This window comes from Hetaerina americana, unplaced genomic scaffold (genome assembly GCF_022747635.1).
Source record: "Hetaerina americana unplaced genomic scaffold, ioHetAmer1.1.p SCAF_2, whole genome shotgun sequence".
NCBI classification, from domain to species: domain Eukaryota; kingdom Metazoa; phylum Arthropoda; class Insecta; order Odonata; family Calopterygidae; genus Hetaerina; species Hetaerina americana.
The window spans coordinates 83077134-83095560 of record NW_027286763.1 but is presented as its reverse complement, the minus strand read 5'-3'; the positions used below and the strand labels follow the sequence as shown (position 1 = coordinate 83095560).

At 42.1% G+C, this 18427-nt stretch overlaps 1 protein-coding gene across 7 annotated transcripts in view; it reads right to left on the bottom strand.

The window, feature by feature from the left end:
* Wdr62 (WD repeat domain 62) overlaps positions 1-18427 on the bottom strand; it is a 446434-nt gene that overhangs the window by 94187 nt on the left and 333820 nt on the right. For all 7 annotated transcript variants that reach the window (XM_071585661.1, XM_071585668.1, XM_071585662.1 and 4 more), the window contains one exon: positions 17743-17983. In XM_071585661.1, coding sequence (XP_071441762.1) covers positions 17743-17983 — 241 coding nt within the window. The remainder of the gene's footprint in view (positions 1-17742; positions 17984-18427) is intronic.

The window sequence follows — 18427 nt, the reverse complement described above, 5'->3', positions numbered from 1 at the left end:
TTACATCGCCCAAATCTGACGTTTCGCTAAATATCTGTATATTCAAAATCACACGCCAATAGAAAGTGTCAGGGGTCACTTGGTGAAAATACTATATTCATGTCACGCAAATTCAAAGCAACCTTTAATTTTTCACACGGATATTTTACGAAAACTGATCACGGGCTCGACTTGGTCATCATCAAGATTTTATTGAACATTTTTAATACCAAAAATCACCTGGCACGGCGATGTTTAAATTCGAATTTTTAAGCTCAGTCTCGGGCGTCCGGCGTAATTTGTTATGGAAGGTTAAGCGGAGAGGGAGGAGGAGTGAGATAGACAGAGATATTCCTTAAAATTGAAAATGGCAATTCGACGACAGAGTGGATTCGACTCGCAAGAACGCGTGGGCGGATGGAAAGCAAAACAAACGAGACCAGTTCGGCGCAGAAGACCCACGCAGAGTTATGGCCGCCGCTCCCGCTAATCGCTAACACCTAGTGCAAACCAACCCAAGGGACAGCGATGGCTCTCTTTCTTTCTTTCTATTTCTCACCAAGACCAGCCTCTGTTTACAATATTAAAAACCTCTGATGTTACCACACAAGCGCTCACACCTCACAACACCCAAAATGGTGACATCCTCTCTTCGGCTTCACCCGTGGAAATTCCTCAAGTCTAAATTTTTTGGGCTCGGTAACCACTATTTGACGCAGCGAGGTCAAAGGAAAAAAAACAAGGTGTTAACTGAAAAATTTCCGAAAGCTGGCAACATAAAGTTGGATTGATTAACAAAACTAAACGCAGGGAAATTCGAAACGCACATATACGTGCATATATCGACTTAATACGAGTTATAACGTGGTGCGTTCTAGTTCTGAGTTCACCCAATTTATTTCTCGGGATTGGGATAAGGTAGAACAGTACACCAATTCCTGGATCGCGAGTGATTGTGGCCCACTGCGTAAATTCTAATGTCCGCGCGTACCACACGTCTGCGGGAAGTGAGCGACGAAATTGTTTCGCACGAAGCTGACGATTGGAAAGAAAGTTTGCCTCCGATCTGACAGTTAACTCTAAAAAATGTTGACAGGCCTCTTGTCAGGTTTGCAAAGAGCGGCTTTGTTGGCAGCGATATCCAACAAGCTACTGGATATACTACCAAAGACTCGGCAGGCGGATTTGAAACCCTGGTCGGGCAGCATCCTTCCTGCGAGCAGCCTTTTCATGAATCCCCGTCCAATTCTAGCTTGAAGCAAAAAATCAAAACTCAATCGTTAGACACTCAGACATTTAAGCCTGACTACGAAGAAAGAAAGGAAAATATAAATTGGAAGAACCACGGGGGGAGTGCAGAGAATTATATGCATACGGCAGATGAAGCGAGAAGTGAAGACATAGATGCTCTCAGGATTTAAATCATTGAGGAAGAGGGGTTAAATAGCTTAAAAAAATCGTTATCTCTCGTGCATTATTTTCGTAGTCATTTTTGTACGGAATACTTTAAACATTAACATGTATGTCCATTAAAAAAAATAGAAAATCTTTAAGGAATAAATTAGATTAGGTGGAAGAATTCACACATCTGAGAGGAATTAATGAGTAAAATGGGCACGCAAGTGGGTAGATACAATAGGATAAGGATTGCGTAGGCAAAAGAGGCATTTAAAAGAGGAGGGAACTGATGACAGGGAAACTAAATAATAAAGTGGCTTACACCTTGAACTTTGCACTGTATGATTCGGATATTTATTACTCATGAGGCAAGAGAATGAGAGTACATTAGAGATTTTTCAGGAGTGGATAAGGAGAAAAATGGGAACAGACACTGTGCAGAGAGGAAGAGTACAAACTTGGTAGTGGCAGAGATGTATCCAGATGATATTCGAAGAACGCAGACAAAAATGTTAGGAAGAGCTACTGCGAAGTAGCGGAATACCAAAGGTCGTGACAGAAGGGAGAACGCAAGGTAAGCGGGGAAGAAGAGGAAAAAGAATAGGATTTTTGAACGGGATGAATCAAGTATAAAGAACCGAAAGGGGGTGTAAAGAATGACAAAAAATGTATCTGACTGGATTACGTCCAAGGTGACATGCAAAAGCTTGTGAGACCGCTTAAAGCATACCTTAATGCATTGGTAAGATAAATTATGATGATGACGAACCGATAAAATACACTGAACTCGATTACGGGCACTTCGACCCTCTCACGGCCGAGCCCTCGAGTAAAATACAGACTACATAAGGAGAGAGAGAGGACTTGAGGACACTAGGAGGGTAATCCTTAAGTGGAAGGAGCGAAGAGCAGTTCAAGACCCGATCTCCGATATGCCAACCGATGATGATGATAATGGCGTTCTACTAAAAAGATTTACGTCTGTGCGAGCATAACGCGCGTGATGATGCGAATTTTCGCGACGATAGACATATGGTCGACCCGTCCAAAAGAACTGATCGACACCCGTCAATCACTCGGACCGTACCCCCAATCGGCCTCCCATCACCGAAAAAGACACCGCAATCGAGAACTCTCCCGCTCGGATATCGCTTCCCGCACGTACACGCACTTAATGGTGACACCCGCCCGCCCGCTCGCTCTCGTGCCAAATAAACTGATTATCGCGATTAGCATCTTTCCGCGGCGTGGGGGACGTGGGCGTCGGCCAGGTGCGATGCCAAGCGCCGCCTCGAGTAGCCTAGTTTCCCCGGGCGGCAAAGAAGAAGGGGAGGAAATAAGAAAACCGCTCGGAAAATTTAATTTTTTCCCTCCATTCCTTCTGTAATTGGGAAAGAAGTATGCACGACGGGGCAAACAGCGTGGTTCTCTACTTTTTCGCGATACGTGCGGAAAAGAGAAAGTGGTGCGGTCGTGAAATGAAAAAAAATACGTCTTGGCCTGATGTTTATGTGAGAGTGGATGGGATTTAGGCACAGGCAAAGTTTATCTTCTTATACTCCCCTCCTCCCCCCATATTTCCTCTCTCCTTCCACGCCTCTGTCCTTGGTTTTCCCCTAGCTTCCCACAAGCGGACTGGCGGACACATGTCGCCAATTGCTCTCGGTACGCACGTCATCGTTGACGTTTCAGTCGCGCACTGCATTAATCCTTGCAGCCGACCTCGAAAATGAACGACACTTTGATCCGTACGAGAATTGATCATCATTACTTATAGATATACCGAAAAACCGTACATTTTCAGGGATGTATCACGAAACTAAAACTATTATAAAAAGGAGGACGCCCAGCTATAAATACAGCGGTCAGCTACCGATTGATTTCCGAAAGTACAAAAAAAATCAGTGAAAACAACGCGGTAATTTACGGAAGCCCACAAATTAGTGCGTCACGCTACCGCGCCAACAAAGGATTAACATCGGTTTAACGATCAAAAACAACGCTTTTCTGAAACGGACGAAGAACACATCTTGAAAGGTGCATTTAAACTCCGTTCGAGTAGTAGTAGCACTTTTAAGAGGGGCACCCGACAGCCGAGGTCATTCGGGCCATTATAAATAGATTGGTGATTGGTACATTAGGAATTTCCGGCGACGGCAATGACCTACTCTTAATGAAAGGCAACAGAGGTTCAGAGAGTTTAACGCCCATCCGACGGAGAATTGCACTCTAGTACTATGCGGCACTGATGTAATAATCGGATTGCCACTGAAAAATTCGCCGCCACCGCGATTTGCACCGGTGATCTTTCAATGACAAGCCGAAATTTTGTAACATCTATATTTGAAAAGTATATTCCATCCATGATATTGGTAATATATTTATAACTTAGAGATCATATACCGATGTATTTCGCGACATCAACCGTCCATATTGACAAGTATTCTGATTAACTGCTCCTGAATAAGGGTCAAATAATGAGTCGAGGGCTTTAAGAAAGCACCTCCGAAAATAATGGAAGATTCTTCCACGACCTGAGAATTTCGCCAACCCGATGTCAGAGCATTCACCCTCACGAAGGGAGGAACCGATCCGGGTAAAACATCGCGGGATCCATCATCACACCACGCGAAATCACGAAGCGCGGAGGCAGTCCATCGTCGCCGCCAGTACGAATGGAAAACGACGCCGGCGAGGCATCGATTAGAAAGCAGGAGTCAAAAGGTCTCCGCCAATCAAAAGACCAATTAAGCGTGCACGCTTGTGCCTGATTTTTGAAAGGAAGCCCCGGGCGTGATGAATGACCCCGAGAGCCCCATTAAAACCAGAATTCTCCCTCGGAATGGGACCGAATTAAATTTCCCAAGAGTCACCAACCACCACGTGCTAGGATGGCGCGGCTGCTTCTTCTGCAGCAACCGCATTGGCGCCCTTCCCCACGCCTATTCACGCAATCGAGTACTAACATTCTCCGGGAAGCGTTTGATTGGTCACATGCCCGTTTACCCGACGACAACCGCTTCCACAGTATACGTTGCATAATCCACTGCTTTGTTTGGCGCGCGTGAAGGTCTCCTGGGTGAGTTCATTGTTCATAAATATTACTGAGGCAAAGCGACCAGGAGAACGCGGCGGATGCTTTGACGGGAAAAATACACATAAATTCTACCTTTCATAAGCTTTCAAAAACGTTTACCTCATTCGACGAGAGATGAAAACAAAGAATCCAGCAGCATACATTAAAATAGTTTCGAGCAAATGAAACTTATCGGTAGGCAATAAACAAACGCTGAGTAGTTAAGGGCTTTAGGAAATCTAATAACTCATCAACCAACACACGGCTCCAGGCGTCAAAATTGTAAAATAGAGGACGACAGAATATTTCAAGGAATTCCTTCATAAAATGAAAAAGTGCTCAAAAATATTTGCACTTGGTTGGTAAGATCGCGGGAACTCCTTTGGCAAAATAATTTCTCCAGCTTCTTACCTTAGGACATCAAAACTTGCGTGAAACCACGGCGTTGACGACCTGTCCATATTTGGTTTACTGCTGGACCCTGCGTTGTATATACATTTGTTTCCCCACTATCGAACTGATTCGCTTTTCTTACTTGTCAAACTCCGACGCAGATAATGTTTGCTAACAGAAAAAATTCAGATATGGGTTAAAGTAAATATAACAAACAGACCAATGAGCAGACTTGATCGAACTCGCCAGCCAAATAACCAGCAGCAGCATTTTAAAATGAAAAAATTTTATTTCAAATGTGACTAGCAAAAATGGACTAACAAATCTGTGATTACTAGACAAATAATTAAGCTGACCACACTCCAAAGCTGTGCTTGCTGAACTTTTATTCCTAACTCATTTACCAAAGTTTTATGGTGAAACACTTACTTTCCTTATTACAACATAAACTCCATTTTTTTTACCACACTCCAATGACTCCTACTGTTTAAGTGCGAGTAGATACTGTGCATCACAAGGGATATCTTGTAGGTTATTAAAGACAAAATGATGTATCACGCATTCGATTATTAAAAAACACCAGCGGTTTCTTCCCGTACATTTCAGATTGAAAGGTTACAAATTTAGATCCCTACTAATCGAGGCATAATAGCGGCAAAACATGAGCAGAAATAAAAAAAAGGCCGCTTATAACGACTTGAAAGACTCCTTCAACCAAGTTTCCAGTCCTTTCAGAGTCCACTTCAAGAAAGCCTAAATCTAAAACATCGGTAATCCTCTTTTTTAAGTTAAGCGATCCATACGCAAACCGCACAGAAAGCACCATGCCCTACGCCATAAATATCCGCGATGAGGCAAGCGAAATTTAAAAAGCTCATATCTCGACCACTCCCGGTGACTTCAACGCTCGAAGAGCTTTGTCATCCTTCGCAAACGGGAAAAAAAGGACTGCCAACAAATCGAAATATCCACTTCAGGATAATACTTCAGAACAACATCCAGTGCACTTACGCTAGAAAAATGCGAAATAATGTTTCCACGTTCCAAGAGATACATACATTCGTGGAAAAATATTCAGTTTCAGTTGACATATTTTCAGAACAACGTATTAAAAATATTACGACGATGAAACCAATAATAATGCGAGAGGCATGTTAACCAAAATTAATTGTGCTCACAAACGTGGAAATGTGGTGGTTCCAGGTTCACATACTTATTTGTAAGTGATATCCCGGGAAGTAAGACTGTACTGGACCAGAGTCTCAATGACAACACAGTGACCGGTTTCTTCTGAATAACCATTTGACTTAAGCGGGGAAACAAATGCAATGTCGCAGCGTGTCAAAAAATGACCAAAAACCTTTCAGAATTGTAAATGAATTATGTTAATTTATAATGGACACTATTGAATAAAACAATTCACTCTCGACAATAGGATACTAATGAACATCGCTATGAATATTGTTATGAACACTGCCATGAAACAACTTCATCAATGCTGACCCTTCCTGAATTCAAGAATTGATAATATTTCTCATACGAAGAATACGTTGGTTAAAATGAATTGCGGCTAGCCGTAATTCATTTAAACCAACTGCTATAATCATAAGATGTTTTACAGGTATTTCCAAACTTGGAAGTCTGCTAGACGTTATCCTACGTCGACGTCGTACTTCTCGACTTCCCGTACCAAATAAATATAATTTAAAATTGTCTCCGGAAAAGGAGGACGGAAAGATACTCTCTCCTACAAAATCGTGACGGGGCCATATCTTGACACTAAAAAAAATCCGCCAATTTGACTGATTTTTGGAGTCCTTACCATTAAAATAGTTAACTAAAAAGACAAGAACTTTGTCGAAAGAAATAATTAAATTCGTCTCGGGAGACCCACGTTTATGCCTCTCAAAGTAACTCCAAAAATTACTAGTAGAGTTTTTAACGGCAAATGCAATGATAATTGACAAATTCTCCAATATTAAAAAAACATTTACATTCCAAGTTCACAACTCCTGCAGGTCATCCAACATTCCATATTGAAGGAGAACCCCTAATCATGTCTTGGAATTGATTTACATACTGAGCTGGGTAAGATAAGGGTTGTGAAAGTCCCATCAGAAGGGCTTTCATCGATAAAGAGTGGGTTATGGGGAAGGTCAATGGAAGTAAAGGATGAGGTCATTGGCTCAAACTAAGGCCGTAAAGTCGCTGCACAAAAATGCAAAGTATGTTAAGAGCCCGCGTGGTAAAGGGAAGCGTAGCGAAGTGGAGAGTGGAAAAACTGGAGATTCGTTAACTGGACAGTTCGAAGGTTACTATATTTATGCTATAGGGTGTAGCGTTTCTTCATTAGGAAGAGTCAGCAGAATAGTGGGAGTCTACCGGTTACACCAGCAACAAGGCACGGACCGAGATTCAGGAGTGTCTACATCTAGTATGGTTTCAAAAGAGAACTTGAAAGAAAGAACACTAAGGGCAGAAAGTTTAGGTTGAAGTTGATGCCTAAATATTACGAATTACCCAAAGAACTTTTCATATTGAATACACAAACGAAGTTTACTTCAAAAAAATTACCCGAAGCCAAATGAAAAAAAATTCCAAAGGTAAAACTTCTAAGTTCAACAAAAAGTGAAATAACTCCATTAAATTTTTAATCATAATTCCTTTGGAAACATTTCTCGACCAATATTCACCATCGTTACCCCAACATGACCAAAAAATATCATTCGCCTTCATTTCTGCACAGAAAAACGTGACAGCAGCAGAGTGGTGGTCCAATGGAATTCTCACGTCCCGAGAGGATTTCAACAAATTCTTTTGGCTACGAAATTCAAGATTTACGCACGCTAATCCGTTTCACTCCAAAAAAACGGGGCACGTTCCTTCTCGCACGGAGTCGAGCTCGAACTTCCCGTGAATTATGTTGGAACATAACCCCAAGGCGCGACCTGCATAAACGAAGCGGCAGTCCAACCCCATCCCCCTATCCGATGACCGACACGACAGTCTGCCTCAAATCGCTATGCTTTTCCGAGCGTTAAAAATAAAAGAAAAAAGAAATCCTGACGTGGACGACCCGGGCGCCGTTGCATCGTGGGAGAGGGTCGTGAGATAATGAAAGAAATGGGACGGGGAGAAAGACGGGCGAAAGAGGGATATGGGGGTTTGGGGAAGCGGCGCGGGGGAATGGAGGAGATTGCAATGTGTATGAGGGAGGCGGGCGCACCGGTGCTACCAACTCTACCAGTTTGAACCCAATTTACTCCGGTAGCCTTTGTTGCCGTGAGATCCGCGCGAAGACAGGACGGTACCTCACTTCAGAACATGACAAGGAATACCGAGGGAGCGCATGAAATACAATTGAGAACCGCGAAGGCAATTCACGAGCACGATGCACTCTTAATACCTTCCAATTTAGGCTAATTTTGGACTTCACGTCATCATCATCAATGCGAATACCAAGCAGAAAAAAATTTTCCTTGACAGGGAAACTTGTTTGCATGAAAACCCGCGGATTTCAGTAGTAATTACGTCTTACTTGGTAGCATATTGGTGTATATGTATTAAGTATGTAATGTATTAAGAATTTAATAAGTATGTATTTATATATGTACATTTAAAGTGTGTGTATACATGCATACTGTAAGCATATGTATATACACACAGTATGCATGTTTATGGGTATGTATTCATTGATTTACAACTCTCAGAGTTGTCAACTACATTGGAGTCGCTATGAACAGGAAGAAATTTCCATTATTTAAGTCTCCGTAGCAGCTGATCAGACGTACCCTCTAATTGAAGTTACGTTGATCCTAATTTGTAATCTAGAAAGATCTATAAAATATCATTCGAGAGGCCCGTCGAACTGAGAAATATATACGAATAACTTGCCTATTCCACGTGGGAAGAAGGAAGAGAGATTATAATGCAGTCGAGAGGGCGTGGAAGAAAGAGGGGGTGGGGAAGTGTGTGGAGAGGGGAGAGAGATAAAGGAAGGAGGGGGGAAGAAGAGGGAGAGGAGAGGAACCGATCTCTTCTCCCACGCGGGAGAAAGAGAGAGAGGGCCAGTCGCAACATTCTCACGGGCGACCTCAATTCCGGCAGAGAGGACGAGTAGGGCATATCCCACATGTTCACACACACACAACTCCGGCATTACTATACGCAAGAACACAGGCTGGCGGGCAATACCCTGGTTTCTGCGAAGAGGCGGATGGTTCGACGTCCGCGGGAACACGAACGAAGCGACGTCTTCACAAAAACATCTTTCTGGGAAGCTACCGACCTCCCCGTCGCGAAAAACAGTAAAATATCTCGTCAACCACGGAGGAAGGCACATTCGTGTATCATTCCATCACTGACGATTCCGCCGCGGTTGGGAAGACTAAGAATGAATGTGTTGTCGAGTGACAAGACTTAAATGGACTGCAGACCCAGAATGAATACGAGTAATAGCCATCGTCGAAGACATAATTTCTCACCGGGGCGACAATGGGCTGACAAAAATCAAGATCTAACAAGACCGGAGGTTCCGTGAGTTGATGAGTGAGGGGACTGAAATAAAATACATAGATGGAGCGAGGAGAATCGCCTACGGTTAAGACAAGGATACTTAACGGGGAAATACCGACCTCGAGGGACCTGTTTCTCAAAGTTACAAGTCCTTCTACCAACAATTCGGACATAAGGAGTCAGGTGATGAAACGTTATCAATTGCGCAACATTTGTCATCTACCTGCGTTGCCAACCGCATGTGAATTATAAATTTAATGTAACAAATGAGTCGGTTTTCAGAGGACTTGTAAATCAACTTGTAAATTTGAGAAACGGGCATGATGTGGCATTAGAAATCATGGGATATCAACTGGGGTATTCATCAGTTTCAAGAGTTATGAGTTATCAATATAAAAGTGGATAGCACCTCTGCCGTGCACCGATGAATAGTGCGGCCATTGGCATCACCAGGCAGGATTGTGAAACGCAAGATTTGGGGTTATCGAGGGCAGCTATTATTCTGCAAATAAAAGTAGAAATTAAATGTTCAAAAATGAGACACTGCTACCGTATTATATCTGGGGGGATGCTCCACTCTCCATAGTAGTGAGGCACGGAAAATTACTTCATATGGAAAGAGAAGACTGGAAATATCGGAAATGTGCTGTAATGAAGGGGAATGATACCCTTTAAAGAAATACAGAGAATAACTAACGAGGACATCCTAAGAAGGGCAGGAGAAAGACTAATGATAACTCTGGATAGAAGAAGATAGCATTTATCGGATGGATTCTGAGGAACTTACAGTCTTGCTGAAGACAGTCGTCGATGGAGAAGTGAACGGGAAGAACTCAAGAGAATGCTCCAGGATAAGACAAGGTATGTCGAGTAAGACCCACGTCCAAGAGACAAAATGAGTCGACGTCATAGATGATAGTCGATGGAAGGATTGAGTGGGGAGCTGCAAAAAGCCAAACTTGGGGAATGATGATAAGTGATGACGATTAAGTTATTATTTACAATCTACAGTTGTCGAAACACTGCCCGACGCGGGACAGATACATGCAAACCCTACCGAAGAGGCAATAAAGCGCTGATTTAAAAACGAGAATTAAATTGAGGGAACTCCGAGACCAACTTATCAACCTTTCGCCCCCCCCCCCAACCTCATATCCTTCTCCGGAGACGTCTCCGGGGATGTAGCGCCGACTATGTGGCACACGGACGAGTGTCGCAATTTTTTCTACCGCTCTCTTTTTTTTCCTCCTTTTGCCCGAGAGGTGAAACATTTTTTTTCTGTTAACTCCCACCAGTTCTCTATCCCTTTCACTATCTTCCGTCCAGTCTTCATCGCCCTCGCCACACACCTGTGCACTTCTCGGGACCATCTCCGCGACCATCTCGTCCCATCCCTCGCATAACCCCACAGAGTACCCGGAATCGATTAAGTCGCAAGAAGCGGGAGTATTCACTCCATACCGCACGGGAGAGTCCCGGGTCGAATGGGGATGGAAATTCAATAGCGAGATCGCTAAAAACCGTATCCGCCGCAAACCTAGGCAAAAGCGAGCCGGCTCGAATCATATATATTTCTTTACATTCCACATGATTACACAAAGAAAGACCACCATATTATGATGAATGCTTTCCTAATCGGTCTGTTTATTATTTACACATACTTATTTATTTGCTACTTAAATTTTGCCGACTCTCTTACGATTAACAATTCAAACATTAACCATCCAACAACTGGGATATAAGATGTAAAAGGAAGAGTCCCGGATAGCGGAGGCCAGGCAATAATTTGTTTACACTAGTTATGTCTACTTAATTATTACTTACATTATTTGGAAATGTATTCATAAAAAAGGTACCAACTTCGTTTCAAACATATAACATAATTTTAGACCACCATGTAATTAAAAAATTATAGTCATTGGGCTATGTGAAATGCCCTGGTCATAATCTATCACCTCCAAATAAAGGGATCTATCTACCTACTTCACCGAAATCCCTTCCACCCCGTGGCCGCCTAGGTCTATTAGGTACGTACTATGTAACAAAATTTTCCTGGAATTTTATAGGTTGGGAGGAACTCGTGTTATTGAAAATTACATTGTTTATCAAGATCATAATTCGAAAGGGAAATGCAACCTGAACATAAAATGTATCAGCAAGCCAAAACTTGCTTATCCAATCATCTCCAAGGATTTTCATTGTTTTGTGTCAGAAATGATATACGCCATTAAAACATGAGAAGTTTGAAAAGAGAGAGGAATCAGATTAAAATAAGTGTTCTCCGAATGTTAACTAGGCTAAGTGCATAGATTTGCGAGTGCCGTGCTTCCAAATGATTCGTAAGACTGCGGCTACTCCTAGTGCCTCTGGCGCTTATCGGACTCAAAAGATCAGCTCAGACTCGTGAGAAAACCACAAATATGCCCCGGGATTGAAAGAGTGTATGAAAAATGCAAATCTCTCTTTGCACTTTGAAAGAATACAGCAGAACAACACTGCAAATTACATGGCTCTAATAACGACCGTGGTTTCGCTGCACCACAACATCGTAGGGTGAACATACACGTCATGCGAGCACTTTACACACATGTTCAGGCAGGGGAGGGAAAGGAGTAGGGGGAAAATGGGGGAGAGGGGGAAAATGGGGGAGAGGGGGAACAAGAGAGGTGATGGAGGAGTGGGCTGGTGGAGGCGGGATAGGGCCCCGGTGGGGGAAGGGAGCGTTAGGCTAGGTTGGGGTGGCCTTGCTCAAGGGTGATTGGGGCACCTATAAGCTCCTCGTCCGCCTCTTTCCTCCCCCACCTCCCTCTCCGTCCTGAAAACATTAGCGGACCTATAATACCTCCAAATGGGTTGGGGAAAAACAATTTATGAACGAAGAATCATCATTTTATCATCAATTTTCGTACAAAGAAAGTGGAAAATTATGCCACATTTTACACTGATCGTCCTAATTTAGAGACAGAAACGTACCCTACATTAAATTATTCAATGCTGGGGGGAAAGAGGGTATTCAAATAGTACAACATCATTCAGTGTGTGTGTATATATATATACGTGTGTGTGTGGACTATTGATCGGAGAGCCCGGGTTCAAAACCCGGGCAAGCCCCTCTAGGCACCCTCAGCTCCACCCAAGTTATGTGATTTTTCAGGTACCAGATCTTGATGGATATATATATGTATATATATATATATATATATATTATATATATATATATATATCCATCACATCATTAGTAAAAAACAAATGACATTTATCCAATTATGAAACATTTTAAAACGCCGGAGAGTGGTAAAGAGCTTATTCGCTAATTTAAGACTGTATGAATTCATCCACCAGCGAAGGATGAGACCACCTCCCCTTTTCCAATTGAGACGTACTCACGCAATGCGGCAAGGCCATTCGTTCTTTCCGAAGCTTCAAAACAGGATGGAAGAACAACACACTAAAGTGTACCGATTATCAAATGCGAACTGAGTCCACTTACGGGAATAGCTCAAGGATAGAACGCTCACCGCCACGACTGCTGTAGATATGCCGCGGTGATGAAACAGCCGTGTGACAACTCGCACAGTATTAGTGCACACAGGATATGTCGATGTCAGCAGGCTTTTTAAATCTTTTTTAAAACGCGTGTTGAGAGAGCATTATAATCCATCGTGATAGATGCAAATGGGTGGATCCAGGCTTCGTCCATTTGATTATGAACTAAAACCAGAGTATTACACATTTTCATGTATGATCCATCTTCTATTCGCCGCAACCAATTGGAAATAAGACGCAAAAACATACTTGGCATCATTCAAAGCTGAGTAGCGATAAAAAGAATATCGATTAAAGAAAAGGGTAATTTCATAGGAATCAACCATACCCGATTTCCTATACAGACCGCCGATATAAAAACTATCGATTTGTGATGATATATCGACGTGCTTATTGATAATTATAGGGTAGAACGAAACACACTGGCATTATCGGGCTTATATGTACGCGTTATATCTACAAAACCGAACATTGAAATTTGAAAACATTATCGTCCATATAATCTTCGCAGACTATAATCTTACACAACATCAATATCGCAAATCGACTTTTATCGCTCATAATCCATTTCGATTGTTTCATCCATTTCTTCATAAACAATATCATCATATATCCAACAGTCATATCGAAACTATATATCGTCATCTCGCTCAGTCAGCTTTCGTTTACAGCCTGCTATGGTAACTGCAGGTGTTATAGCAAAAACTTAGAAAAGAGCAGTTGCCATAGCATATCAGAAGATTTCTCCACAGTAAAATATGTGAAATATACATTTTATTTTATGTAGTAAATGAATTTAATTTGTCAATAAAGCTAGGGTGTGTGTGTAACCAATTCTCTCAGTCAAAGCGCCCTTGCTGTAGGGAAGAAGTATCTTTCAATGCGGCTAAATGCGTGACGGACAAATACGCGAAAGCTAGGGAGTTTCCCACAGTATTTTAAATCTTCGGAAGCCGAAGTACATGAACGCGCATTCCCGTGTCATCATTACTCGGGAAGATATTCCGAAAGAAGTCACACCGAATGTGGAAAAAAACAACTCATGAATTAGGAAACACTTCCACAAAGCCTAGGACGGGCGTTCGTTGATGAAAAATGAGGTTTACAAACAGGCTTTAGCTTATACTCAACTGTGTTGGCTCAACTAATCTGGCGGACAGTGAAATATCACCAGCATATTCCCCTTCCGACATAAAAATCGACTGGTAATATATAATATATCCACAGCCCACTGGCACATGGAAACTTTCACTTAACGATTTTCACCAAGTTCCACGCGAATAATTTTTAGCGGTATCCCAATGGTCCCCAACCAAATGACACTTTTACTTAAATAATCAAATAAAAACAAATTGTCACCGCCGTCGGCAATTGCGTCTGCGAAATTTAATTACGAGTTTAGCACGCGCTGAAGATTTAACACGCGAATGAGACGCGAGTGAGGGAACGTCGTGACAGGAATTTAATGAGGCGCGAAAAGTCAGACGGAGGAGGATAACATTCCTCCGGGGATATTCAAATGTTTATACCTTCCCTTCCCAAATCATGCGCAAGCCGAGTTCCCATCACGTTCATCCATGCACCGCAACGTAATGCCACGCAGACACTGTATTTTTTACCTTAAACCTTTCTTTACGAACCCTTCTTTCCCAAACAAAAATAAAACAACATCCGTATTGGTGAGCTCCAGGCGGGCTACGAGAGAATGGCCGAAGAGGGGATACCTATTACAATATTGTAAATCGTGTACTTCGCTGCGCCTTAAAAATTCGCCATTCGTAAACGACCGGCCTCGGTGGGGGTTAGGTAACGTCCACGCTGGCTGGCCCAGAGATCAAGGGGTTCCATCTTCAATACCCTGGGTGTTTGCAATTTTTCCTTATGGTATTTCAAATTATAAACCCAATACGAACGGCCGAACTTGGCTGTTGGAGTGTTTAAATAAAAAAAAAGAACTTTTGGAATGCCGAGCAGCGGCCCACACCGATTATCCCGAAGGGTTTACCGTTAATTCTTTGGCTGCCCTGATCCCATTCCTTTAAGTCCCTTCCCCTCTGCAAATAACACTTCCGAATCACCTATTTCACAACACTTTCTTCAATCTCACCGGGTACGGAAGCTCTATGTTTCCTGAAGCTACAATGCATTCAGCGTAATAAACCATCAAGAAACTATTAAGGGTTCACAACAACTTATTCGACGTGAATAGACGACACGATTCAATACTGGATTTAGAATAACAATGAGGGCCCTTCAGTCGGGTGCCCGCAAGTTGACCCTTTTCTATGCTGATGTAATATAATATTATAATTTTCAATATAGTGGGTCGCGGTAGTCCAGGGGGTAGAGCGTTGGACTATTGACCGGAGGGGCCCGGGTTCGATTCCCGGGCAAGGCACTCTGGGCACCTGCAGCTCCACCAGTGAATTTACGGATACCAGTACCAGATCTTCCTGGGAAACCATAGGGAAAGGAACAGGGAAAGGAACTGGCCCCCCAACCCTGATGTGTGAATTTCACACGCCGTCGGGCTTAGTACAGGGTGAACTATACCATCACCTACCAAACGGACCTTCGGGTTGATTACTGTGTTTATGGTTCTTTTTATTAACAGTATTATTTTCACTATTTACAACAATGATGCTATGTGACAATCATTCGCGGTAAATTATTAATAATATTTTTTTTTAAACACGAGGTCAATGCGGGAAATGTTAATCAAAATAGTATCCGTTCTTTAACTCTATTTAACTCGTTTACTGACCTTTCGAGACCCGTGGAACGATTGTATATTCGAGAGAGTCCTCCTAATTTACTAAGTAAACGCACGTCAATTCGTTGCCTCCCACGAATTTTCAACTTCAATTTCCCATGCATAACATGACTAAAGTGTTAACAGCAGTCATGAATAATTTAGGGACAATCCTATACCGTCGAATGACTTCAACAATTCATGAAAGCAAGCACATGGGATGGATTTCACCTATTTAAGCACACGTCGTGGATTCGTGAAATCTATCCCGCATGTCCGTATGAAATGTTCATTTGTTACGGCGACGGTGATTCAACAATAAATTATTCATCGTTTTGCTCGTCCTAGAGTCTCCATTACTTCCACTCTTTGAAAGCTACGTCTGGGCAGCGGCTGAAATCTATTTCGCATCCGAGTACGGTGAAATGCACAGCCGACGGATTTCGCAACCTATTCTATCCTCACGATATATATATATATATATATATATATATATATATATATATATATATATATTCATTCGGACGACACTCTAATGCAAGCTACAATACCATGGAAATAATCTCAAATAAAAATCTATGCCGGCGAAATATGCTGACTTAAAAAAAAGGCGCAATGATTCAGTATTATATGGACAGCAGGGACGTTCTACTGCACGATGGAGGAAGAAAAAATTAGATCCGTCATCTCTGTCCGTTTCCGCATGAACCGCATTAAGTTCCAATAATTCCTGCAGTGCATTTTGCGACTGACTCGCACAAAATATTGATTTTTTTATTATACTGGTCCATCAAATTACATTCATTCAACTTAGCGATGGACGGCTTGAAAATAAGAAGATGCAGGGACAAAAAGGATGCCTCGAAAATTAAAAAAATATAACCTATCACAGGGGTTCGGGATGGGAGTCTTTTTTTGGGCATAACACCGTAATTTGTGCGATAAAAACGATATCACCTCGAAGGGATTTTTATACAATGGCTCTGCTTATGGCCATTTACGTATATTTATTGGATATTTCAAAGACCTTTTCTTGCGATTTTACTAATAAATATTTCATGCAGATAAAGTTATCCGACTTAATTGGTAGCGGAGTATAGATTCAAGAGAAAGTAATAAAATCTCATAAAAATGAACGTCTATTATTATGGATTTTCCATTTTATATTTTTTCCTGAATTTCAGCTGCTCCCAAATTTTTTACTTTCACTCAGCATTGGGTCATTTTAACTCCTGCTCCGCTAACCCCTGGCCCTCTAAAACAAAACCCACTCGCGATGCACAAATTTCAAACGAAATATCTTCATTGCAGACAAGCCGAAAATAGATGCAGAATTCAATAATGTTTATGGAAGCGAAAACACAGAAGTTAGAAAAAAAATAATAGCTAATAGAAGAATCAAAATATGGAAAAGTAAGATAATAAAGACATTTTGACTTCGATATGACATAAATACCGCCCGATCCACCAAAAAAGTGTGTGGCAGGGGGTGCAATCACCAGGTGGGAAGGGTAAGTGATAAGAGAGGATATGGGAAAGGAAGAGAAAAGGGAAAATAAATTCTGAACTTGAACATAATTCTGAACACTCAATTCACTTAATAATAGATGGGATAAAACGAAAAGGACTGATACATTTTCACGACCTGAGTAGTTGATTATTAGAGAAGAGTCCATTAACCGCTGAACTGAAAGTATGTAAAGAGAAAACAAGAGCCTTTGGCTTCGTTCCCGAAGGTACAACAGTTATTCGTAGAGCAACTTATATTTTCCGACTTGACTACGAACATAGAATTAGATTAATCAATACGTAGGCAAATAAATAATTTACGGATCCCTTTTTCTCCACGAGCAACACGCAACATAAAACTTCCCACGTCTTATTTTACCCCATGCTCGTTTTCCTTAAACCCTTTCCCTATAACCTTTCCTTCCCATAAACCTTGCGAGCTCCTTTCCACAGGCGCTAGCCCACCATGCCGTCTATACACCAGTGGACGACTTATGGGATATGCAGAATGTGCAAATCTACCCACGGCGCAGAGGGATGGGAGGTGGAAAAAATTCTGACTCCGAGTACTTACCACGCAGTTGATCCCGTACTTGTGACCGGGAAACTCGGCGATCTGCGCCGTCGAGTGGTCTCCGCCGGAGGCCGCGGCCCCCGCGAGGTCCCACACCCGCACCGAGGGGAGATGGCCGCACTCCCCGGTCGCGATGTACCGGCCGTCCGCCGAGAAGGAGAGCGAAGTGATGGCCTTGCGCGACCCATTGAGCAGGTGACTCTGGCGGTTCTTGCGAGGGTTGAAGAGCACCACGGTGCACCTGCGGACGGGACAAAGGTTAGACGCGACTTAGCCTCTCTCTTTTTATGGAAACTCACCAGTGAGGCTCACTTTCAAAAAAGAGTCCACGTAGACAATTCTCCAAACTTTGGGCCCACCAACATTAAAATAGGCCCTCTGACTATGCCCCCGGTCACAGAATTTTCCAAAAAAAATCCGAGGAAATTTGATTTGATTTTTTTAAAATTAATATAAGATTCCATTGAAAGACAAAATACTCTAAAAACGAAACGCTCGAAAATACAGTAGGTGCCTCGAGAAAAAAGCCACCTATCATACTTTCGGCAGCATATTAGACAATATTGATATATATATATATATATATATATATATATATATGTATATATATATATGTATATATATATATATATATATATATATATATATGTATATATATATATGTATGTTTATATATATATATATA